The sequence below is a fragment of the Pelecanus crispus genome, chromosome 6 (genome assembly GCF_030463565.1).
Source record: "Pelecanus crispus isolate bPelCri1 chromosome 6, bPelCri1.pri, whole genome shotgun sequence".
NCBI lineage: Eukaryota > Metazoa > Chordata > Aves > Pelecaniformes > Pelecanidae > Pelecanus > Pelecanus crispus.
The window spans coordinates 49,687,304-49,713,360 of record NC_134648.1 but is presented as its reverse complement, the minus strand read 5'-3'; the positions used below and the strand labels follow the sequence as shown (position 1 = coordinate 49,713,360).

Sequence of the window (26,057 nt, the reverse complement as noted above, 5' to 3'; positions counted from 1 at the left end):
TCCTCTGGCAAAAAAAAAAGAAAAAATTAAAAAACACACCAACTTTTTCTTATTCCATAAACTTTGTTATAGAACTGCAATGTTTAATTGGGATTTCTAACATTAAGTAACAGGTATCTAGCTTAGTGATGGACAGGGTGATTGATATGGTTGTTTTGACTCTGCCCCCTTCACAACAGTTCTCATTTTTAGCTATAATCCCATGGAAGGGGTCAGAGGCTGCAGGAATTGAAAATTCTATATATAAAAACATATAGCACAAAGGCAACCTTTCAAGAAGTGGTAAGGAGTCAAGGAAAGTTGCTGGGTGGGAACAACAGCCGGTAAACTGGCATAGCTGTTTTCCACATGTGGGTCACTGATTCCTGACAGATGATTGCTAAGTTTCCAAGGTTAGTTTTCTTTCCCGTTAGGTCCCACTGCATCAATTTAGTTAAAAATAACGCAGAACGCATTCTGCCAAGCTCTGCTCTCAACAGCACCATCTCTTCAAACTGATGACCTTGGAAGACCTGCTGAAGTCTCTCCCTGAGCACTAGAACTGAAGAGTCAGACTAGAGACTTCCAAAGGATGTGACAGAATTAGCTGGAAGATGAAGGCTAACTGCTGCAAACTAAGGGCTGGGGCTAGCTGAAGTCTAGTAACATGGACTTGCATTTGTAGCCCAGATTTACGGCCCCTGAAATACTCTGGGATGCAGGGACCTTGCGATATCGCAAAATGCCGTTTAGGATTGCAGAAATGAATTAATTATGCCACAGCAAAACCTTAATCTTCATGGCACTGTCTGGATGAGGAGGATTAAAGACACTGCGAAAAGCTTTTGCTCATTACACTCAGTGTTCTGCACCCAATAATGCAAATCACTAGAGCCAAATCACTGGTCACTCCTTATCCAGTACCTGCTGAGCCTTAAGGCTCACTGATTTGGCCTTAAATTTACTGATAAGGTAGCACCCAACATAGCAAGCAGTGCTTGTGCTGATTAGTGTTTGCTTTTCTTTGTCTTTTTAACTATTCAAAGTCTCATTAGAGATGCTTTTTCTGGGTTGTTCTCAGACAAAATTAATCACATATGAAATATTCGCTTCCTCCTAGATCCTAAAGCATGCATTTCCAGTTTTGTGCCAATTTGCTTCGAATAAAAGAACAAAGGGGATGTTCTGGCAACTAATTACAGAATCTAATCTACAGAAGACATACTGTCTAGACAGCAGTGAAGCACAGCAGCCTCTTGTATGCGCTTCACCTTTTTCCTCTCACCTAGGTGGAAGATGTCCTTGTGGAACCCAGCCCCAAAGAGTCTTGTCCTCTCCATTGCAACTGGTAACTGCATGGACTTTGTTGCTACCTTTTTAAAACAAGCTCAGGAGCACTATTTCACTTTAGAATCATAGAATAGAATCATAGAATCGTTTAGGTTGGAAAAGACCTTTAAGATCATCCAGTCCAACCATTAACCTACACTACCAAGTCCACACTAAACCAATCAAGGGTAGACTAGACTAAACCATGTCCCAAAGTGCCACATCTACCCGTTTTTTGAACACTTCCAGGGATGGTGACTCCACCACCTCTCTGGGCAGCCTGTTCCAATTCTTGACCACCCTTTCCGTAATGAAATTTTTCCTAATTTCCAACCTAAACCTCCCCTGGTGCAGCTTAAGCCCATTTCCTCTCGTCCTATCGCTAACTACATGGGAGAAGAGACCAACACCCACCTCACTACAACCTCCTTTCAGGTAGTTGTAGAGAGCGATAGGGTCTTTACAGGGGTACCAAGCAACCTCTGAGTTAAAAGCTTAAGTCAAGAGGTTTTTTTCCCCACTGGAGACTTGGAATGGACTTGAATCAAGCGAGTCTGATACAAACACCTCTGTAGTAGCTGCCACAGGGAAGAGGAATTTGTTGGCTTATGTGATAAAGCTCATTTGCACACCCACAAAGGAGCTCAGAGAGACAACAGCAGGAGGGGGAGCCCAAATGATATCTTCTCAGGTTACATCCAGGCCCATCACAGGGGCCATCAGCCCATCAGAGGCCCATCTGCACAAGACCAGAGGAGCACAGGGCACACTGGAAGGTGGGAACACAAATCAAGGACTCCTGAGGAATGAACACCTTGTCCACGCCTTTCCCAGGGCTGTCCTAGCAGAGCCATTAGCCCCAGTTTCCAAGCATGGAACTCATCACCATAAGTCATCTGGAATAGCTCTTGAGATCACCTTTTTGGAGTAAGGGGGTTGCTGCCTACAGTGGGACATATGTGATGCAGGGGAAAAGCAGTTTGGGATCAGACAGACTTATGGGATGTTGAGGGGAGAAACCAAAGGCAGGAAAAGGGAGGAGTTCAAGTGATTGGGGAGGAACAAGAGTGGGGAAAATGGAGGCGTAAAAGGATAAAAAGGGCTGGTCATGTGTAAATAGTTAGTGGTCAGTATGCTTATCTGGCTGTGCCCTGTGCCTGATCAGTGCAGTTCATCCTGTCTTCTTATTAAATTCCTTTCTAACTCTTTTCTGGGTGAGAGCTCTCTATTCTGTGTGCGTGAGGGTGTACAGGGGTGTGAGTGCAGCAACTGGAGGCAGACCATGGGTCAGAGGGCCCATGTGTTTGTGCTGCCAGAGACTGGAATGAGCACGGGTCTCCAAGCAAGTGTGTGATCACTAGCAAAGCGCCTGCCAGGAACACATCTTCAACCTCGCTACTTGTTGAACCAGGGAACAGGGAGTGGCAGTAGCCTCACCTCTCTCAGGCTGCTGGGTCCAGCATAGTATGTTTTCCTCTAACAGAATTCTTAGTTTACCATCTGACAAAATACCTGGGAGGACTGCTGTTTCATCACCTGACAGAAGGAAAAGTCTTCCAAAGACAGACTTGCTCCCTTCCCTTCTTCTGCATTGCAGTGCAGCAGTAGCACAAGGCCAGACCAGTGCCCCGAGTCTGCTCAAAGGCGAGACCGTTCTCAGCTAGGCTGTACAGATGCTACAGACACCGGCTTTGCTTTCACCACTACAATATGACACACTAATGACTCGTCACTTTTCAGGCTGCATAAGCATTCATTTCTTCCTGATTATGTTTAAATGGCGTTAGGAGATACTAGAGTCACAAATATGATGTGTATGTTTAATCATACCTCTTCACTTCGCAAATAATGTTTTCATGTTAAAGTACTATTAAGCTTTTATTAAAATGACAGCAACATCACCAGGAATCAGATAAGTGCACTTGGTTTTGCAACATTTTGATTAGATCAGAGTTAGCATGGCTTCCTATTTACTTATGATGATACAGAAAAAAGAAAACTTTAAACTCCTCCCAGAGAGTTACACATCATAGTTTCGTATTTTATGTTGTTACAGTGGTACTTTCTAAAACTAAACATTAATGTTGCATTGAATTAAGGCACTAAATACAGTAAGCATGGCAACTGAGAAGGGAGAACCAATCTCATATTCTAGCTGTCTTCTATTGTCAAAGACCAGTCCAAAATTAATTGGATCTGAAACAACATGCTAACTGTGTGTCCTCATAGAGACACAGGATCAACTAGTAGTGATTGCACTGTGATTTTTCATCCTCTTCCATTTGTGTTTTTAGCAACAGGTAAGAGAAGAGGATCAGGATTTGCTGAGGCTTCACAAGTGACATGAAAATAGGTAACAGCTTGTCTGGCATGCCTCAGTGAGAAAAAGTCTCATTATGAAACAACAAGCGATAAGACAGAAGTATTCACTGTCCCAATGACAGCTACTTTTGGAAGATCAAACCTCCCATAAAGGTAGTGTCAAACTATGTGACTGTGACTATTGACACGCCACATAAAAGGTTTGGGAGAAGGAGAGAGAACTAGGCCAAGAAAAGTAATACTAGTATCCTAGAAAGAACACAAAGTGAAGACACCTCCAAAAGATGGTAAATCTGTAGCACACATCGCCCTGTCCTCCACACTTAATATTGGGTAAAATGCTGAAAACTATCCCCATCTGGACTGATATGAAGTGGGGTCACTGAAAAGGGAATAAGGAAATTAAGGACTAGATACCTTTGAAAAAATGAAGAAAAATCAGAGCACCAGATATTATGACGCAAACTATAAAACTATCAAAACAACTTTAACTTTCTTCGAAGTGAACTATATATTTCAAGAAACAGTTTACAGGAGACGGACCAAAGAGCTACTCTTCTTTAGGAAACCCTATTTAGAAACCCAAAATACATGTATGCAAAAATATAAGGGTATTTAGACTATACCTATTTTCCCCACAAATCCAGACAACAAAATTAAGCTATCCATTATGTCTGCATTATGTTGAGGAATCATTCAATGCACCTTCACACAGTGTATTTTCAGATCCTGATCCTGCTTTTGGTTGTGCTGATTTTACACTCAGAGGAAAAGAGAGTTACTACCCAGTTGCATCTATGTAAGCAACAGCACTGTTAGGTCCTTCTAAATTCAAACTCTGTCAGTGTGCAGAAGATCAGTTTAGGTATCTTCAAGAGTGAAAGGAGAGGATGAGATGAGTCTTAAAATAAATACAGAGAAAGTAAAAAAATGTTCCCACTCTATGAAACTATGTCAGTCTTCCATTTTAGAACTGTGAGATATGACAGTGATGAGAAACAGAGAGAGGGCAAGAAGAAATGAAGTGATGGAAAACAGTATTTTGCATCAGATATACGACAACCCAAAGATAAGCAAGCAAAAATCCCGCAACAAAAATTAAGAGCAATTATACTGAAAATTAAATGCTTACCTGGGACAACATACTAGACTTCTCTCAAATAGCATTAGCTTCAGTGCTTGCTGTGGTAGGCCCTTTAACCTACACATTCCACGACACCCCAAGAGTACAGTTCTGTTTACTTTAAAACCATGCACCAGGTCCCTTCTATTTAGTTAGCAATTGTGACTGCTTGACCTGAAACTCTTCAGCTGACTGGGAACTGCATTTGTCGAGTTACTTTAAAATACTCCCACTCATTTCAGCAGACCCTGGCAGACCCATCTGTATGTGGATAACTCCCTCTGCACAAGTAAATGTCAGTGTGCCTGCAAGAATGGTTACAGTGATACTTGGTCTGCTCCTGCCTAACCATATTTTATTCATGCAAGAGTATACAGTTTTTCATCAATCAGTTCCCAGCAGGTTCCCTTCTAGAAAGCAGGACAGATGACCTGAGTCATTGCAACAGGCAGCAACAAAAAAAGATGTTGGAGGGACTAGGAGTAGGGTTGTTCATTTTCAGCAAAGTATCATAAAAAATAAATTAGGAAAATCCAAAGTGTTCTAAAATAAATAAATAAATACAAACCTTCAGAGAAAAATTGTCTTTAAAAATGCAACAGGCTCAACTATTAAAAATGCATGGAAGCAAAATGATTCAAGACGTCTTGATGCTTATGGGGAAACTAACAAAAGCACTGGATTCAGACTGTCTTCCCACTGCTCTGATTATAGGATTCTCTTTTCTCTCTTTTTCTTTTTTGAATGTTTCTCCCAATTACTGATAGATTTTGATTTACATGAAAACCAGACCATTGCTCCTTGCTACTCAAGCTGATTTCCCACCTGAAGATAGTCTTCCATAGCTAAGCCTTTAACAGCCCCCTGTCATCAAAAGTTGAAGATGATGACAACAACATCAGATTGTTGTCCAGTACCAGAGGAACTGATAAGGATACTCAGATGACACACATCAACAAGAGCTATGGTGCAAGTGTTTAGATAGAGTTACAGGTGGCTAAGCAGCAAGAGCATATGAACTCTTAGGAAGCAAAAGATCCTATTTTTATGCAAATCTCCTCAGTGCTGCTGGGTAAAAACTGGCAATCTCAGCTAGCAGAGATTCAAGACACTTTTTCCTATTACCCATTCTATCTTGAAATACAATGTTAAAACATCGAAGAGCAAAAGGAATTCAACAAGATCTGTCAAGCTTTGAGTCATACAGGACTAATCCCACATAGTCCTGCAATAGGGCTGAAGAAGGCTGTAGTTCTCAATGTTGTGAACTCATGATCAAGCTCCTACAGCATATCAGGGCTCACAGCTCGAATAATCACACATCAGCCAATGCCTTGGCTTGTCCCTGGCTACAGGCTTCCAACGACCACTTCCCAAGACCAAGAAATGAATTGCTTCCACTTTCCTGCAACGTAGGATCTCAATCAGCTGGCAGTGACCAGGAGGGAAAGTTGATCTATTATCTGCTTAGGTGTGTATTTTTTTTTCTCTTTGCAACCACAGAGAACCTTTTAAATTTTGCAAATATTGTACATGGGGAAAAAAAACAGACAACTGTTGTCTAACACTACAAACCTACTCTTAGTCCAAAACCATGGCAAAGCTGTTAAGAAACTGCTTTACAGTAAGATTCTCTTGGTGCTGCTACAGTTGTCTTTGCTACTTGAAAGCTCTATGTTTGCTTTTGGGGCTGCAACACACTTCTTTCCGCCTTCCTGCTAGTTTGGATGGGGCTCACTGGTGAGCAAAAAGACCACAGCCTCCAGAAAACACATGGACCATCCTTGCCTTTTAATCCCTTATAGCATTTCCAAGGTGATGTTCAGCCTTCCATAAATCTTTCCACATAAAATCTAACACAGAGGACCTGTGTTATTATAATTATTATTATTATTTTTCAGAGATTTTACAAGCCTCCTTCCCTACTTTTACAGGCTGAAAAGGATCTTCAGTGATCCAAAGATTCAGCTGCAATTTATTACAGAAACCTAAGAGTAGTAAATGCTATATAAAAGGTTATCATGTAACTCTGATAATATACTTGAAATCTAAGATCTAATTTTTCCTTCTTCTATATCCAAATTAAAATTATGTTGAATATATATCAGATTAAGTCATCACCATTCTGAAATAAAGTGAGAGTTTCAGGTTGGTTTGTTTTGTTTTTTTAAAGATGCATGCCCTTTTTGTAGTGGAGAAGTGCATACAGTACCTGTTGTTATTCTTATGTGGCTCTTTAAAAGTTTTCATAAAGACAACAGGTTACCAGTGAAATATAATATCAGCTCATCAGGTTCCTCAGGTGCTCTTCTGCAAAGCTATGAAATAACAGTTCATCTCCTGCTTGGAGAAACCTAGCACAAAATTTTCACATACACAATCACAGTAAGGTCTTCCCTCCACCTCCCCAGCTTCACATCCCACCCAACCCTTCAATTTCAGAAGATTTTTTTTTTCAAAAAGAAAAGAAAAAAAAAAAGGAAAGAAAAGAAAAACAGCTTATAAAACAGCAAAGAAAATAAAGTTATTTTAATATATATAGAAAGAGAACAAAATGAAACTTGAGGGAAAACTTACTGGCGTTACAGTTTATCCTGATACAGTCTAGATGGGGAAAAATAAATGAAAGATGAAATTGCATCCTTCAAGGTAACAGCTGCAGACATCCAAAAACAATCAGTCCACCCTTCCGGGGACAGACACACGCAAAGAGATGTGGCCATTTTATACTTATACACAGTCTGTACAAGTTCAGGAGTGGGTGTATATGTACAGTATATTCTACATAAATCTGTCACATAAATATATATATATACACACACATATATATATACACATATGTATAGAGAGATATACCAATATACATATATATCCACATATCGACACAGAAAGCTATCTTCTTTTTATAGAAACCTATGCATCTAAGAGTATCTTCTACTCCAGACCATGAACTGATGTGAATTACAATAAAAAAAATTGATAATTAAGGCACAAAAAATCTCCCTCAAAATGCAAGTCATACTCCAATGTCATTTCACTTTTTAAAGACCTTTAGCAATTTCTCTAAGAAGCTTGAAGCTCAAAGTCAACCTTTACACTTTCTTTTGAATTAATTCGTATTGTTATTGCATAAGTACACCATCTGTCCAACACAGAATACCTGTAAAATCAGCCTATGAGATTTGTTGGTGCAATATTTAACCCTTTCCAGCTCTCCCAAAGACAGACCCTCTTCTCATTCCCCCAATGCCAGCCCAGAACGCTTTTTAATATGTGCACAGACACATTTGATACTGTCCATTCAGGTGAGGAAAGGGTTAATATACTGCCCAGTTGTGTCCTATCATAAAATGGCCACTTGCAAACAGCTAACCGCACGAACGCCCAGCCCAGATTTCAGCTAGTTCCGGAGGTTGGGAATACTTCTTTATTTTTGCTTGGCAGGGGGAATGGGGATTTCTTTCAAAGGTCCCCAGCCCTGCCAGTTCCTCAGAGCCCAATCTTATCTTGCTGGCTGAACGCTAAGACTGAATGGGATGCTCATAACGTTCAGGGAGAAGATGAAATGGGCAGTGAAGTGGCAGATCTGGGAATCTTTGCTGGCCCTGCTTTATTCAGAGATTACAGGCAAGGGAGGGATGAAGAGGGGTACATGGAAAGAAAAAAATAGAATTATGCTTGTGGAAACTAATGAATGGTGACTGAGGACTCTGCACAACAAAAACAAGTTGAGGTAGGAGAGCCTGAGCTAGTGGGCTTCTGAGCATTGTTTCTCTCATTTAACACACTAATGCTCAGCATATCTCAGGATACGACCCGTTAAGAGGATCTTTTATGTAGAAATGCTTACTTACAGCCTTGTAAACATCCATTACTGTGGTCTCTGACATGGGCAAGAGCTATCATATCAGTGCTATTACCTATCTTGGGCCATGCTGACCTTCCCTCAGGAAATCAAGGCCAGGAATAATAGCACCATGCTACTGGACACCCTGTCTGGACAACTAAAGCTTTGACCAGCAGGGACGGTCGTATTTATTACAGAGATATGGCAGAGAAATATAATGCAGTTTGCTGCTTAACTGGACCAATTTCATGTTTACTCAGACAGATACAGGAAAATTATTTCAGCAGCTGAAACTAAACGCAGTTCTTAAAAAATGAAAGAGGGGAAAGAATAAGAGTCTATAAATAAAGAGCCATAATGAGCAGGGACACACCAATCAGGAGCAGCATAGCCAGAGAGAGTCTGTTTTCAAGCAGAACTTCTCTTGAGAAAATCTGGGTTTGGTTTTGTGCGATTAGGTTTGTCATGTGTCGTCAACCGCAACAGAAAAGTGGGAGCAAACAGCCCTGGAGCAATTGGTACCATCACCATACAGTGGTGGCTATATCCCTTACAGGAGTTGGGTGGGGTAAGGGGAGCTCTGAAGTACACGCTGGGGAACTTCCCTCTATGACCTGATGGAGAGTGAGAGCAAGAGCGAGAGAGACTCCCGAGTCTCACTTCAAGGAAGCGAGATCAAGAGAGTTGTTACAGCTGGAACAACAGGGGGATTTCTTATGGGCTAAACAGTAAGTGTGCCGGAAAGGGAAACATGGCTGGTCCTCAGCAACATTCATCAGAGTTAGAAACTAAAACCATTGTTGTATTATTGATGTCCGCAGAGAAGTTTCACATTTTTAATTTTTTTGCAGCGATACCGAAATAACTACATGTCCCAGGGCTTATCCTCAGGCTGAGTCACTGACTGCTCCAGGTGAAGGGGTCAATGTTTCAAACTGAAAACCAGTGTAGCACTTATCCTGGCTGCTAGATTTCTGTTTCAAAGGACAACGAGAGACCAGGCCACCGAGGGGGTTGCCCTGACAACTACCATGGCGCTATTCGACCTCCAGACGCTGAGCACCAAGGCTCTGCAATGCCATGCAATGGGGTGCCAGGCAGAAATGCCCAAGCACACATCAGAAGAGCCAGCTCCTGAACCAGACTTAGTCCAGCTGGGTCAGCAGGGATCCCACATGGCAGCTAAGCAAGCACATCTGTCTGCGCTGCTACACCAGCACCACCATACTCTCCACACTACCTTCAAAGAACAAGCATAGGGTTTTTTGTTCATTTCCTTAATTCTGAGCCTTGCCCAAAGCAACCAAAAACATTTCCAATCATTAATACATGAAGCTGTTTTCTCCCTCTTACATAAGTTTTTAGAAAGGAAGAAAATACCTATTTTCCTCTAAACTAGCACAACACTACAAATCCAAAGCCGAAGATGCTTTCACTGGCAGTAAGGTGCAGGTTTAGCATGGTCTTTGTGCTCAAAACAGCAGAAGCTGGGGAATTCAGGAATAATTAAAAAAACCTGCTTGGGATTCCTCCTGCACAGTACCAGGGCAATAAGGCTTCTGGTAGTCTCAGCCCTGTTCCTAGCTTCTACTGATGAGATTTGCTTTATTTAGGCATGGCTGCATTCCTGACTCAAAAGAGGTTTTCTATTGCTTTAGGTTTTGAAGATGAATATGCCTAAACAGCTGTAAATCCAGTCACCTGCCAGTTCAGCAACTGGATGAGGAATCTGGAGGACAGCAGTAAAGTGAAAACACAGTCTGTAACTGCATGGGGAGCAGGATGAGCTGGGAAGGCCTGCTACAGTTACTTACTTTCATTATTATTCCTAATGTAAACCAGAAGTTGCTTACTTAGTGCTCAGATGGAAGGTTTTCCAGAGCACATCGCCTGGAAAATGGGCCAAAGACTCTCCTTGCAAAAGGTTAAATAGCTCCACTGCAATTAGCTAACACTAGGGATTCATTGTTTGAATAGACATATCTTTAGTAGCAGACAGAAGTCTCTGCAAATTAGGCCTGTGTTTCTTACCATTTGTATCTTTGTGCCTGAAAATAGTGATATTTATTTGACATTGCTAAGGCCCCAGGCTGTTTTTTCCTTGAATCGGGAAAGAAAGTCACCTTTACTGTGTGAGGACAAAGTGTTCCTTCTGATGAGCATCCACATGTGGTTATGGAAGAGCACTTTGAGGCAAGACTAAGACAAGAAAGATAATCGGGGCCTGACTGTTTCTAAGCTCATTCTAGGTTATTTCCTATGGGGAAACCAGATGAGGCTCTGTGCACACTCTTACCCCATGTTATAGTGTGGGGTCTTGCCTCACCCCTACTTGCATGCAGTCAGACTGCGCATCCACCTGTAACTGGCAGATGACAAATATTTTTGCATGTTTACGACCAAAAAAAAAAAAAAAAAATCAAGGGCCTTTGTATGCACTGGTTATAGAAAAGAAATCTATTAATAAGAAACAGTGTGAATGGGCATACACGTGCAGGTCCAAGGGTATGATTTGCACAAAAGGAAATTTGGCTTAAAAGTTCACATACATTTAAAAAAGAAAAATAGAAAATGGGTCTGCTCTGTTTCTGTGTAGGAAGGGCAACAGACACTTTGCATTTTGGAGAGGCAAAGATGTCTTTGACACCCTTGAGGGGATTTCTTAGGAAAAGATAGGTGAGAGTGATGATTACACTTCTTACAAGAGAACTGACTCAGATTAACAGAAGGCGGGAAGTATTTATTCTAGTCACCAGTGACCTGAAGATAAGCCAAGCCAGGAAGAAAAAACCCTGAAATATTCTTTAATAAAAGTCAGTGACACTATAACCCTCTCATTCATCAATGGGAGGAAAAATTTGAAGGTGGATCTCCCTATTGGACCAGCCATTTCTTCCCCTCTGCACTTCTCAGCATCAGAAATGATTCCCAAGCATGTTCCAAGCCATGATTTGCTTAATTTCTCTCTCTCTCTCCCCCCACTTCCACTCTAGACCCATTTCTTCAGAGTCCTTCTCAACAGAAGTGAGATCTGTATCACATTTGGACTTCTAATCTTCACACAACAAACACGCAAACTCCTGTGAGATGTGAGATGTGCTGTCAACATGCAGATTGCAGTGCCTTGGGCACTCACATAGGAAAGGTCTGAAACAACTTCCTCACCCCTCTTTCTTAGAGAATTATTCATCGCTGCTCTTCTTTTCCCTTCCACCTTCTACAGCAAGCACCCAGCCGCCCATGCCCACCCGCGCCCGCTGTATGATGTGTCTATCCCCTGTTTGGTTTGGACACTGAGTGCTGTGAAGGTGAGTGGGATATGCCAGCCCCTGCAGGCTGCTCTGTACACTCTGTTCTCAGGGCTGTTTGCTGTGCGGGCCGCAGGCTTCAGGCCTTTGAAGGGTTGAATACCATCTTTTGATTTACCATGGCTGATGGGGTATGGGAAAGCTTTACAACTGAAATACACAGAAGAGTTTAAAAAAAAAAAAAAAAAAAAAAAGGAAAAAGAAAAAGAAAAAAAAGAAAAAACAACATAGGAAAGACCTTAATAACCACACAAATGATAATAAGTAATCAAATGGAATAGATCAAAGAAGAGTAGAAAGAGACAGCTCTTAGTAATAGTATTAAATGACTTATAAGAAAAGCACAATTGAATAACTCACCACTCAAAACAGCCTTTGTTTGCACACAACTGTCATGGGTTAGACACTCGGGGGGATGCTGACACATAGCTAGTCAGCACCAAGCATACTCAGGTCTTCAGAGGTGGTGCTGATGATTGTTTCTCACTGGTAAGAGGATTTTGGCAGGGTCAGATAATGAAGATTTGGTTCTTGTTTGTGACATTTTGGCTATGAACAGTCTCCTTAAAGAGTTAGATGTGATTTACAATAAACAACTGAAAATAAATGGATCTGGTAAGGTCATTCCTCCTCGAATTCTGTTTCTTCAACAGCAAGGTAACTTTGCCGTTTTGATAGAAGGAAAGTCCTGTTTCAAGGAATATCTCTGCCAGCTTTATAAATCTGAAGAGAGGAGAGGTTAAGCTCAATCCAGGTTCCAACAGTCTGAACTACTCTTCTGCTGAGTCGGGCACAGAAGAGTGCTGACAGGCTTCCACTGATGCAGCCTGTAGTCACTTTTGGGGGAAGATTCAACCTCACAAGTTTCCAGCTGAAAAGCTGGCAAATCTGGCATACACATTGCTTCAGTCCCTGCAACTACACAAACCCAGCCTTCAGTTAACACAGGGTTTGGTTTACAGATTTTGTCCCTGTATTAAACCATCAGCGACACATCTCTTTCCAAACGTGTGTAGACCATATGTCAATTCTTTAGCCACGTCTTTTAGACGCCAGATAGTAAGAGCTGAATAGTCCACGTCTAGGCTAGGTGATGGCATAACAGACCACAGTGAGTGTTAAAAGTGACCAATGCCATTCAGACACACAATGTTGACAGGCCCTGATGGAAAATATTGCCTGCCAGCATGATATAAGGAAAACTGGAAAGGAAAGAGTAAGCTGTAAAAAATTGTAAGTATATTCAGGGTAATCTATACCTTCCTCTTACTCACATAGGGTCTAAGTCTAGGAGGCCCTGAAGACCCAAAAGGAGCAACTCCCCCTATTCTCATTGATTTTAAAGGACAATGAAGATATAACAGAATCAAACAAGTGGTACCTTTCTCAGAAGAAAAAGTGGTAATTTTTAATGAAGTCTGGCAGTTTTCATGCTGTAGTATTTTTCATGTGGGAGTATCAAGGCCAACAGAAGCAGCACTTACTAAAATACTACCACATCTCTGGCAGGTTGTGAAGTACTCTCTCTTCACAAAGAGAGAAACTAAGGCATTCAAGGTAAAAGAACTGGCTCTGGGTTACAAAGGGGTAGTGTAGAGCTCAGCAGATACGCAGTTGCCCCACCACTTCCCCTACAGAAGCATGTCACTGCCAATCTTCCACTCATTAAGCTTATTCTCTGAGAAGAAAATGGCTAGCAATAATTGCCAAGAAAGGAAAGTGGGGGGAGGAGGGGAGGAATCTCATTTTGCCAGATTATTAGCACCAACTGTATTAGATCAGGAGAAAATGCAGACATATGTGTGTGTATATATATATACACACACACACACGCACTGGAGTTGTGTGAAAGATTCTTTGCACATGTAAGAATGCTCAACAGCCATTCTTCTGAGCTGTTCTCCAGAGAAACCCTGCAAATCTATGAAATATTCTTTCACTTAAGTATAGGCAGAGATGGCTATCATCAGAGTGCTGTTTCTCTTTATTTCAGAAGTTACTGTCATAGCTGAAGTTGATCTATTCACTCTGTCCTCTAGGCCAGTCTGGACAGCACAGCAACTGCTCCTATGCTAGCCAGACACTCAATAGTGCTTTACACTTCTTCAGGCAAGCTAAGCAGAGCATATATATACTCCAAACAGGAACTCTATAACACTACATTTTCTTTTTTTTTTTTTTTTTTTTTTAAATAAAAAGCCAGGGTTTCTATAGCTCTTTACATGGAGACTCTTTCCTTTTAAGAGATATGAACTTGTTTAAACATCATCTTCTGTTCACTTTCTTACACCAAAAGCAGATATTAGGGTCTGACTTGCACTGTCAAAGCCAAAAAGACACTGGAAGCAATTTTAAAAAACAAGCTAGTTCCAGAGGACAACTGCTGGACAACATATTGCCCAGGTGAAGATGATGAACCATAAAATCACCACTCAAGTTCATCTATGGTGTAGCAAGGCCTTGATAAACTTACCATACCTAGCTAGGACAGGAATTAAAAAACACGAACCATTACTACAGGAATGAGCACATAATACTTTTTTTGCCCTCTACAAACAAAGCCACTGCCTGGTTTGCTCCTGATATCACCACAGCAGGGCTTTGATGATGCTGATGCTGTTAGCTCAAAAAAATGCAAAAGCTTATTCCAGTGGAGCTTAGAATTTTGAAAAGTGACATAAGCTTTCACAGACCATGCGCACATCTTCATATAGAGTACCCTACATATTAGAAGAGGTTTAGCATTTTGCATTATCATGATAGTTCTGCCTCTGAGTCAGAATGTCATCTTAGTTATATTGCTGGATTCACGTGAAGCAACAAGTTGCATCACTGAAAAGTGAAAGAAAGCTTCAACTTGTGTGTTTATGTTCTTTAAAAAGGCTATTTGTCATTCAGTACAATACTTAAAGACTAGCAAGAAAATGGATTGAGGCTAATCTAATAGCACATTCACTCCCCAATGTTTTTTTTTTCATTGTTGTTATTGTTGGACTTGTTTCTAGTTGTCTTTTTTTTTATTATTTGCTGGGAAAGTGTAACTCTAAGGAGACAGAACACAACCTTTTGGGATGGAGGGGATGCACTTTTATTATTGTTGCCTTCATTTTAATAAAGACACAATCAAAAAACCCCAGGCTTTTTTACTAGATATAAAAAGCCTTAAAGGCTGAAACATATAGTGATTAGAAAATAGAAATAATTAGCACTTCAGTAAAATAGACCAAGTTGTATCAAACGCTGCCAAATTCTGTAAAGGGCATGGGATTCACAGGACTTCTGCTTGCCACCATATCCATTTTGCTTCCCTCCCATGTTTTGCTTTGACTGTTTTGAGTGATGCTGGATGAATGAGGGATGTAACTGATCAAAAGATGGACCAAGCAGCATGTCTCACACAGAGCTCACCAGTCCCAGACCAAGAAAGGAAACTTAAAAACTTAAAGACTTAAAAACCAACACTGTCCATAACGAAGAACTGACAGCAAATCTTCATGCAGCAATGCAGAAGAGAATTTCTCTCCGCAAGAGAATATCATTATGAAGGTCTCAGCTGTTATTTTAGAAATCAATCCAATCCAATCAAACCAACAGAAATTAAATAAAATGATTTTAAAAACCACTAATCACAAGCCCAAACTAATAGTGAAGGGGCAGTGAAAGGTTTTTATACAATACCTAAATTGACCATAAGTTTGACACGGCCTCCGTCCAGCTCCAGGCGCAGAGTGTCAGCAGAGTCTCGTGAGGTGGTTGCCATCAACAGCCCATAAGCACGCTGAGACATGAAACGGAAGGACACGTCTTCTGCTTCTGTATGCATGACCATAGGCATGATGATCTTCATGTACATGCTGCCATCATAGCTCAAGATTGAGGCCTCTGCAAGGAAACAACAAATAATTGCAAAAAATGAAAAAAAGTTACACCTCTGTGCGATCTTTGCTCCTGAAGAACCCTGACACCTATCAGAGCACACTGTGTTTACAGAAACCATATCACTTGCCACAGAAAGGTATGTAACTGGGGAAAACCACAGCAACGCTTTAACTGCATCCAGCAAGCCTATGTGGCAAGTATGAGCAGCAAACATAAAGATATGGTATTCACCACAACTGGAGGCAGCAGTACCCATGGAGACACAATCCCCAAGGACAAGTGTGTTAGCACAGGGCCCTTTCGTGATAACAAGCCAGCAAAGTCTCTGTTTTTCACATCTTCCAGAAAATGCAATCTCCTCCATTAGTCCAGCCTTCCCTAGCACTAGCTGTAATGACTACTTTAAATAACGTCTACAACACTTCTAGTAGAGCATTTAGTCTTGCCTTTAGAATCATAGAATGTTTTGGGTTGGAAGGGACCTTTGGAGATCACCTAGCCCAACCCCCCTGCAGTGAGCAGGGACAGCTTTAACCAGATCAGGTTGCTCACAGCCCCATCCAACCTGACCTTGAATGTTTCTAGGGAAGGGGCCTCCACTGCCTGTCTGGGCAACCTGTGCCAGTGCTTTACCACCCTCATTGTAAAAAATTTCATCCTTATATCCAGTCTAAATCTATCCTCCTTTAGTTTAAAACCATTATTCCTTGTCCTGTCACAACAGGCCTTGCTAAAAAGATTGTCCCCATCCTTCCTATAGGCCCCCTTTAAGTACTGGAAGGCCACAATAAGGTCTCCCTGCAGCCTTCTCTTCTCCAGGCTGAACAACTCCAACTCTCTCAGCCTGACCTCGTAGGAGAGGTGCTCCAGCCCTCGCATCATTTTTGTGGCCCTCCTCTGGACTTGCTCCAACAGGTCCATGTCCTTCTCGTGCTGAGGGCCCCAGAGCTGGATGCAGTGCTCCAGGTGGGGTCTTACCAGAGCAGAGTAGAGGGCAGAATCACCTCCCTCGACCTGCTGGCCACGCTGCTTTTGATGCAGCCCAGGATACGGGTGGCTTTCTGGGCTGCAATCGCACATTGTTGGCTCAGGTCCAGCTTTTCATCCACCAGTACCCCCAAGTCCTTCTCCGCAGGGCTGCTCTCAATCCCTTCATCCCCCAGCCTGTATTGATATTGGGGGTTGCCCCGTCCCAGGTGCAGGACCTTGCACTTGGCCTTGTTGAACCTCATGAGGTTCACACAGGCCCACCTCTCCAGCTTGTCCAGGTCCCTTTGGATGACATCTTGTCCTTCTGGCGTGTCAACCGCACCACTCAGCTTGGTGTCGTGTGCAAACTTGCTGAGGGTGTACTCAATCCCACCGTCTATGTCATTGATGAAGATGTTAAACAGCACCAGTCCCAGTACGGACCCCTGAGGGACTTTGAAGGCTCAGAGTTCCTATTTCTGGTACTCTTAAGAGCTGTTGCTTATTTAGAGAGGAATTTAATTCCATTGCTAGCACATTAAAGAAAAACAACAACTGTGTGAAGCAGGTTTCCTAACAGGTCTTTACTACATCAGATTTGTGCTGGTTTGTGATTTTATGTTTTTCCCCTCCTTACTAACAACTAATGTTAGTAGAGCTCTGCTGACACAACCGGTGGCACTGCAATGCAAATGAAGAAAGGAACAAACCAAACCCTGTTGCAAGTTTAAGTGTCATTCAAACACATGAAAAGTCAGGAGATGGAGGCACAATGAAAGCCAGGAGGAGGAAAAAGGAAAAAAAAAACAGCAAGGAAAGAAATTATATTTTTCTATCATCTCTGAGGTTGCCAAAGAAAATGGGAAGTTCAGCTGAGGAAAGGAGTTATAGTACTTAACATTCTCTATTTGTTCAGGGTCTTACCTGCAGAAACTGATATTCTTCGCTAAGGGGGTAGAATTAAATCTTGTGATAGAACTGCAGCAACCACTACAGCATGGCTATCATTGCTTCAGTCCAGCAATATGCTCCAAAACATTTTTATCCATAAAATTTACAAACCTACATAAATATATTAATGTATGAATCAGAGCATCTCTTCCTCCCACAGCCAACCCCTACCAAAGGCAGAGCTGCAGAGTTTGCTCCATGTGGGACTTCTACCACAAAACTACATATAAAAATTCCAGAGGTTAAAAGAAAGACCAGTTCAGCTCCCTAGGAACATGGAAGGATTGCTCTATAAAGCACTCTTACCAGTGTCTCATCCAGTTTAGCTACAGTTTTCTCAAATGTTTGGGATTCTCACCAGGAACCCTACACACACCCCAGAAAGCTAACAGTCCATCTAATTTAACCAACTGCAATGACATGTATTTGGAATCTAGATGTTCTCCTTATGTTTCAGCCCTTTGTCCCACATTTCCCAGCCAGACCACTCATGCTGACAGGAGCGGAACCTCTAGAGGGAAACAGCAAGCTTGGCAGAGCTAAGCCTTACCTCCTCTCAATGCCTAAATGTTAGGTGCTAGGGTAGGGTAGACGGATGGGAAACTGAGGAACAGCCATATGTCCATGCTGGAAAGGACCCATGGCTGTCTCCACAATGGCCAGTAACAGAACTGCAGTGTGTAATAAATATGCAAATGAGGTGACAAATAAGGATATAAGTATCAAGCTGATAAAGTGACAGAGAAGATGTGTATATGGTTACAAAACATTTGGTGGGGATCACTATGGTTCTGCTGGTGCAGCGACCCACCACGCTAATAGCTGGTATGCAGCACCTCTCTGGTCATGGGACATACAAACCCATTAAGAAGAAAACTTTTCTGGGAGCACCATTAAAATAAGATAGCTGTGAACAGCGTTCCTATTCACCAGTTTTCTTAGCTGCACTCCCCACACACTGTCATGGTCTGTACACACAAAGCTCTCTACACACAACACCCACTCAACCATACATATACCTTCTGGGTACCAGCTGTCAGTGCTGCCCTGGGGACTCACATCTTCGCTTGGCCGAGAAACAGAGAAGGAAAGAAAGCTTTTTTTTCAAGGTGGGGGAACGGTTTCTTCTTTTCAAAGCACAATTCTCTTCTCCCTCACGTCTGCACCTCTTACTTGCCACCCACAGCTGCAAACTGGAACTAAATGTACTGTATATTATACATACACTCAAAAGCAATACGTATGTACACACAAACCCTCCCTGCTCTCTTTCCTCCCTCTCTCTGCAGATTGTATTAGAAAATGCAGTCAAGCATGAAATGGCTCTTTTGACACCTTCTGCTCAGATGTGCCTTGCATGAAACAGTTCCTTGCCCTAGCGCCTGAATAGATGCGAGAAGGGGGTTGGAGGATATGAGGACTATGAGTGGGAGTAGCTGACACAAGTGCCCCAGCTCTGCTGCTTCCTTCTGCACAGCGCCATGCGTTAGGTGCTTTGGAAACACAAGTTCTTCCTGCAGACACTAGAAGATAACAAACCAAAAGCATGGTAATAACGGGTCTCTTCCCTTCAAAAAGAATTCACGTCCTTCAGCTCCACTGATCCCACTGCCAGAAAATTACTGTCCTTAGACAAGAAATCCCAACCATTACTATTACACTTATGTAAGATGGACCTGAAGAACGCCCAGAATTGCTGAAGATGGCACAAAAGTCTAGACAGTGTTTCAACTGACATCCCAATGTAGCCTAAATCAGGTATAACTGTCCCTTCTCGCCAGTCTGCTACAAACAGGGAGCAATGAATCCTTGTAACAATTAAGCAGATAAAATTAAATAGCCTGAAATAGTTGAAACAACCTCCACACAATCATAGGAGATGATGAGTTTCTGTTCTTGTGTGTGCCCTGTGCTGACCTGGGCCCAGCCTAGCTCAGACCACTACTTGACATCTTTTAAAAATAAAGAGATTTCATTCTCACCTTGCAAGTCTTCACCATCTGGACTATCCGGGAGCTTTTTCAGCACATCTCCTTGCAAGCAGACCATTTCCTCCAGCTAAGAAAATACCTCTTCAGAGGAGGGTATTGGCTAGTAGCAGTCATACAAATAAAACCTATCTCCTTGTCTTGACAGCCAGTCCCTAAAACTCGAGGAAGGCATGTTACAGCTGAGCAACACATACAGCAAATCTGCTCAGGGTTGAATATAACCTGGCAACAACTAGGTGACCTCAGCCTCCTAGGCACCTATGCTGGCTACTTCTGCCTGAATACAGGCATTCATTCGATTGAATGCTATTGCTACAGCAATAGGACTGTAATGCTTTTGATCAGCACCATAAATACAGGCAGCAGCACAGTTATCCAAGTACATGCACATTCCTTCCATCCTTCTACTTTTAGGGTAGCTATTACACCTGGATGTCTCACAGAGACATGCATAGGAGCAATGGGTGAAACCATGTTTCAGAGACCCACAGATCTGTACAGACAAAAAGATCCAGAGTGGCATTTATTTGCAATCCCAGAGCCAGAAGCTTCATTGCTACTAGCTTGGAGACAGGAAGAGGAAGAAACCAGGTGCTGATTCAAAACCGCCCTGACATAATGCCAGAGATCTGTGAAAATCAATATGTTATTGGGAGCGATTAGCTTCCCAGTCTTGTGCTCTGAGACCCTGCCAGCTTTAATTTTACACTTAGCATCCAAAGGAGCAATTCACTGCTGCTTCCCCACAAGGCTTTGCATAAACCTCCTGGGGAGACTGCAACAGGCGTATTCTTAGGATACAGACAGAAAAATATTCAAGACCTCTTCATGCTCTTTCTCTTGCTTTCTAACCTTTCTCTTGTATTAATCTCCATTCTTTGCCTCTTTCCTTTCTTCTCCCTTTTAGTTTCTCTGTAGTCTCCTGTTCTTCCCCATGGTCTCTTTCCCCTGCCTCCCAGACTACAATATAGTTCTCTTCCTGAAATTTCCAGAAAGATGACAGTGCAAAAAGAAGGAAAAAATACCCTCCCTTCACAAAAAGTTTAGCTGAAGTCACCAACAGCAGCAGTTCAGGGCACACGACATATTCCCCCAAGCTACATTTGCGAGGGTCAGCTATCTGCACCCACTCCCACCGAGCAGAGCTTCCAGAGACAAGTGTCACCAACTGGAGAGGCATGAGATACCTGGCAAAGAGCACGTGTGGAAAACAGGTACGCTGGTTCAAAACTACAGGGGAATATAGACCGAACGTTTCCACCTTCTCGCAAAAATTCAAATATCTTTAAAGAAAGAGTGCCAAAGCTTTGTATCCACAAACCAGGCAAAATTTTCCTGTAGGCATTACATGTGGCACACCTCTTTCCCTCCCATATCCACTAGCAGACACATGGCCATAAACAAAAACAGCCTTGATTTTCTGAAAACCAACATTACACTTAAAACAACAACAACAAAAAACCCAACAGAACTGAAAAAAAAAGGCCTAAAAAAGCAAAAGAAATCCTCATTCCTGTCCAAGTGGATCCCATACAGATGAGTTTCAACAACAGAAGCCTGCCAGGTAATATGGGGAGCCCGAATGCCATCACTTAGACGGCAATCTGACTAGGACCCAGCAGATAATGTTCCTTTTTTGGTGGAAAAAAATGTCATGGGAACTTTAAGTGCTCACAAGCGGTTACGACCTTGCCCGTCACCTGGCAGGGTGGGAGCCGGGAGCTGCAGGGCTCCCAGGGCCAGGGCCTCGCTGCCCAGGGCTGTCCCGCACACCCAAGGAGGCGAGCACGACCTGCAGATGGTGGCTGGCCCAGCCAAGAGCCCAGGAAGCGCCATGGCAATGAGGCAGGACTGGGTTCAGGACGGGAAGTTAATCCACCGGCCAGGGCTAAGATGAGGTGCCGCGACTGCCAGGCAGGGCCACGGTGACAGGGATGGGACATGGGCCTGGCTCGGCAGGGCCCACAGCCAGGCAGGGCTGCGGGGAGCTGGAGACCAGCCCTGCTGCGGCAGGGGCTGACGGCCCGGGGGCTGACATGGCGTCCTGGGCGGGGGGCATGGCGGGGAAGCCCTGGGGTCCAGGCAGGGCCTGGTGGTGCCCTAAGGGCCCTGGCAGCGTGGAGCCAGCGGTACCATGCTCTGGCACTGCTCCTCGCTGACCCAGAAGGAAAGTCCGTGTCTCCTAAATGCATTAAGACACCTTTTGCAGCAAATTGGATTTTCTCTGGATGTCTCCCATCTAGGTGCCACTGGACCTCACCTTACTTAGCCTGCCAAATAGGAAAGAGCAACTCGAAGGATGTAAATGTAATTCACTAGCACTGAGAGGGACAACAACAGAGAACACAAAACCATCTTTAAATACCCACCTAAAGAGTACCATTATATTAGAAATAAGAATGGGTCTAGCAAAATACCCTGCAAATAATATCACTAATCAGCCACTGATAGGTTTAGTGCACTAGTAAGAACAAAGCTATTCTGCTTTAAAGATTTCAGCCTGACAAGATGTCAATAGCATTATCATCAGTTGTTATGTACTGGGAACTCATGAAGATAAAACAGTTAAAATCTTGGACACATACAACCACAGAAATGTAATGAACCTGGATTGGTTTTGCTGGTTTTGCTGATGACTGATGTCCCTCACAGAGAAAAGTATTTTTGCAACATCAATCCCAATTTTTCTTTGCTTCAAATTAAGATGACACCTTCCTTACGCACTGGGAGTAGGGAAAGAGCTGCTTTACAAAAGGACCTTTGTATCCCGAAGCTCAGCATACCATTATGCCAGTTCCCTCACTGTGTTCTAGACTAAGTAAACCCCTTTTGTTCAATTTCTCCTGGCTTTTATTTTCTAAAACTTACCTCTTCTGCTTCTCACCTCTGGCTTCTCTCTGATTTGTATACTACTTTCTTAAATTCAAATGCTCCAATTTGAATAGCATACATCAGTTAAGACCAAACAGGCACTAAAAGTAGAATAATTACATAAGACACCCTTATCAGTACAATGTGTACAAAATATTTCCAAATGAGCAGCAAACGAGAAAGATAATAGAGCTAGCTTCAAGGCATTCATCACATTTTCAGGGATGCAAGAATACTGGTGGAGCAGTAATAATAATTGTCACTTATAAGGCTGCTGCTATAGACAAAAATTGCTAGCAGATGTTTACACAGGCCAGATGACATCCAGATGAATATTTTTCATCAAACACATTTTTTCAAAACCTTGCAAAATTTATTTCATAACATTATTTAAAACATTTCATTACTTTTAACATACATTTAAGTCTGAAAATAGCCCAGAAGTGTGGGTTGGTTCATGTAAAATAAGAAATTCCTGAAGAACACCTGAAGTGCAAACCACACCTATTTATTTATCTAGAAAGTCAGAACAGAATAAATACCCTATTCACCATTACCCTTTCCACACCACTGTCTCCTCTCTGTTCCAGTATTTTATATATTTCCTACCCTTTTCCTTTGTGTTTTTTCCCAACACAAGCAGAAACATCAAATTACTGCAGAAAATATTGCCTGAGTATACATAAAATGGAAGACATACGAAAATCTAGGCAAAGAAGGCAAACTAAGAGCCCCAAGCAACACATGTTTATGAAAGTGCAGGGTTCAGTGCAAGTACTATAATGTCCCTTCTCAGACAAAAAAAAAAAAAAAAAAAAAAAAAAAAAAAATTAGCTTGATTCATAAAGTTTAGACATTGAAATGGCTTTGGTTATGAATGGAAGCAATTCTGAATTTTTTCAGAACTACACTTTTTCTTTTTTTCTGAATCCAAAATTAATACTTTGCTTTTCTAGTTCAATATTATAAGGAGGTTATATAATACCAAAATCCTGTAAACCAGTCCTGAGAATTTTCAGCTCAAAGTGGGCGAAATCTCAAGGAACTCGTTAAAACTGTGAAGCTTCCACTATTGTAATGGAAAATTGCATCAGATTTTTGACTGTCTACAAGAAAAGCTTCAATGGAGACCTTCTAAATTTCAAACTGACCTAGAGAAGGCATATTAGGATCCAGGATCCCAAATCTCCCTCCATTAATAAACCTCACAAGCCTTTGCACTCTGGATTCTAGCTTTGTTTAACTTCTGTAATGAACCAATTCTCCAGCTCCCAAGGCTAACCTGTGGCTACCCTACAAAGAAGTATGTACCATTTTCCATAAGCATCAGGCTTGGTACGTGCTTCCCCTCCTCCTGTCATCACCACACACAAAAGAGGATAAGTTAATTAAGTGGTGCTATTAGGTGGGGAGTTACTTTAAAAAAAAAGAAAAGCCTTTAATCCACAATGAAGGGTAAATTTTATCTAATAAACTTTGCATGCCCCTTCTTCGGGCTGTAATCATAAAGAACTGGGCTAGGGAGGAGCTGTAAGTAGCACAGTGGAAATATTTGCAGACAGAAGAAACTGTAGCTTGTAAATGTTATTGCTAGCCCTGGGAGGTGACGAGCGAGGCTATATTGCCATACTGAAGCTTGGCAGGGACACAGGGGAAGCAAGAAGGAGCACATGGGCTCTTCAAACTCACTCCAAATGTCTGTAAATGTTAGAGACATTTACAGAGCTGTGTACAACTAATTGGGAAGAAATCTCTGGCAAGCAGGCTAAGGGTAGAAGACGAATTGTTCGATGAGAAGGAGTATAATGGGGAAGGCATGGGGAAATCTGCTACTAAAATGAGAGTCTGAGAGTTTGCATTACATGGCTGATACAGTTTAGAAAGTGATGTGACTTCTGCTTAGTTTGAACACCTCTGAGTCTTCTTCATGGCACTGTCAATCTGCATGATGCATCTGATCACTGCCTTCTCAGTAGTGTTCACTAAGAAAGGGGGATTACAGCGAAGATGGAGTTTGGCTCATCTCAGAGGTATACAGTGAAAAAAAAAGAGGCAGCAGACACAATTTGCAGCAAGGGAAATTCCAGAAAATTATAAGGAAAAAAGTACACAAAGAGCGTAGCCACACACTGCAACAGAAAGGCTGTAGAAACTCCACCCCTGGAAATTTTCAAAACTCAACTGGATAATGCCTTTAACAACCGATTCTGCTCTTGAAGTTGGCCCCACTTGAGCAGGCGGTTGGGACGGATACTTCCAGAGATGCCCTTCAACTACGATTATTCTATGACAAGTGCCAGAATGCACCGATTTCACTGGATATTGCACCATTTCACAGACATCACCTTACACCTGCAAGTTGCTACTGATCTGAGATGAAAAAGATTTTGTCTTAGGAGATATCGCATTAACAGGAATGCTGTTTATAGCATGTTGTCAAGACTGAAGAAACAAAAAATTCAAAACCTTGCTCTCCTACAGGTACTGTATGTCCTTCAGCAAATTCTTTACTCCTGCTGAATCATTTCAGAACAATTAAAGTTAAGAACCAAACATATTACAACGCTATTAAATACATCCGACTGTTGTCCTTTCAGTCCTTTTCTCCCACAAGCCAGGATGCTCTCACTGAACTGGTGTGTCACACACTGCCAACATCTCCCAGTGGCTGCTGACTCTCAGGTGAAAATTGAAAGGGTTCTAAGGGTGGCTCTCAGCAGTAAAATTTGCATTACTTCCCCAAATTCCCAGGAGACGAGGGCTCTGCTATAAAATCCACAGATGTAGGAAAGCTACTGAAAAGGCAGTAATCACCAGCCTACCATCATTGAAAAGCAAGCCTGTAATGTGAAGTACATTCATAAACTTGTGTAAAAGCACAAACAACCTCCCCTCGGTTCTGTTTTTTGAATACTGGAAAGAAAAACAGTAACTCATATTGCCTCTGGCTGTTGGTTTAAGGAAGGTTCACAGCATGGTCCAGACAACCCTCAATTTCCTTTTCTTCCTTTTTCTCATCTGACAGCCCAAAAACCCGAACTTCATAAAGTCCTGGAAGAGGTGCTTTAAAAGGACAGGGAGAAGAGGGAAAACATGAGTGTACAAACTGTAGGGTAAACTTGTCCACAAAAATCACAGGTACACCATAGTGTTTCTGCAAAAGCAACAATTCTTCAACCCAGGAAATCTCTGATTTAGGAGGGACCAGAAGTGAGAGACTGCCATGCTGAAAATAAGTAGGCAGGGGAGCTGGATAACTATTTATAACAAATGTAAGGCAAGCAGCTTCATGGAAACGGGCATATCACAACACTCACAAAGGCTGGCGAATAGGTCATCTTTGGGGGAAGCCTGATACAACAGAGCAGGTGGCAATTAGGAGGGTAACAACAGCATACATGCTGTGGAAAAAAAACAGGATAACATGTAATTTGGGGTTTCAGACTACAACTTCCAAACTTGAAATATAAGATAAACTAAGCTGAGCG

The 26,057-nt window shown here is 42.2% G+C and overlaps 1 protein-coding gene across 25 annotated transcripts in view; it reads right to left on the bottom strand.

Annotated features, from left to right (window-relative positions):
• The window catches only part of NRXN3 (neurexin 3), a 1,006,895-nt gene that overhangs the window by 677,958 nt on the left and 302,880 nt on the right, over positions 1-26,057 (bottom strand). For 17 of the 25 annotated variants that reach the window (XM_075711855.1, XM_075711861.1, XM_075711857.1 and 14 more), the window contains 2 exons: positions 15,587-15,790; positions 7,331-7,357 (listed from right to left, as the gene is read on the bottom strand). In XM_075711855.1, the coding sequence (XP_075567970.1) occupies positions 7,331-7,357; positions 15,587-15,790 (231 nt within the window). The remainder of the gene's footprint in view (positions 1-7,330; positions 7,358-15,586; positions 15,791-26,057) is intronic. The other 8 variants (XM_075711856.1, XM_075711863.1, XM_075711860.1 and 5 more) reach the window with 1 other exon arrangement.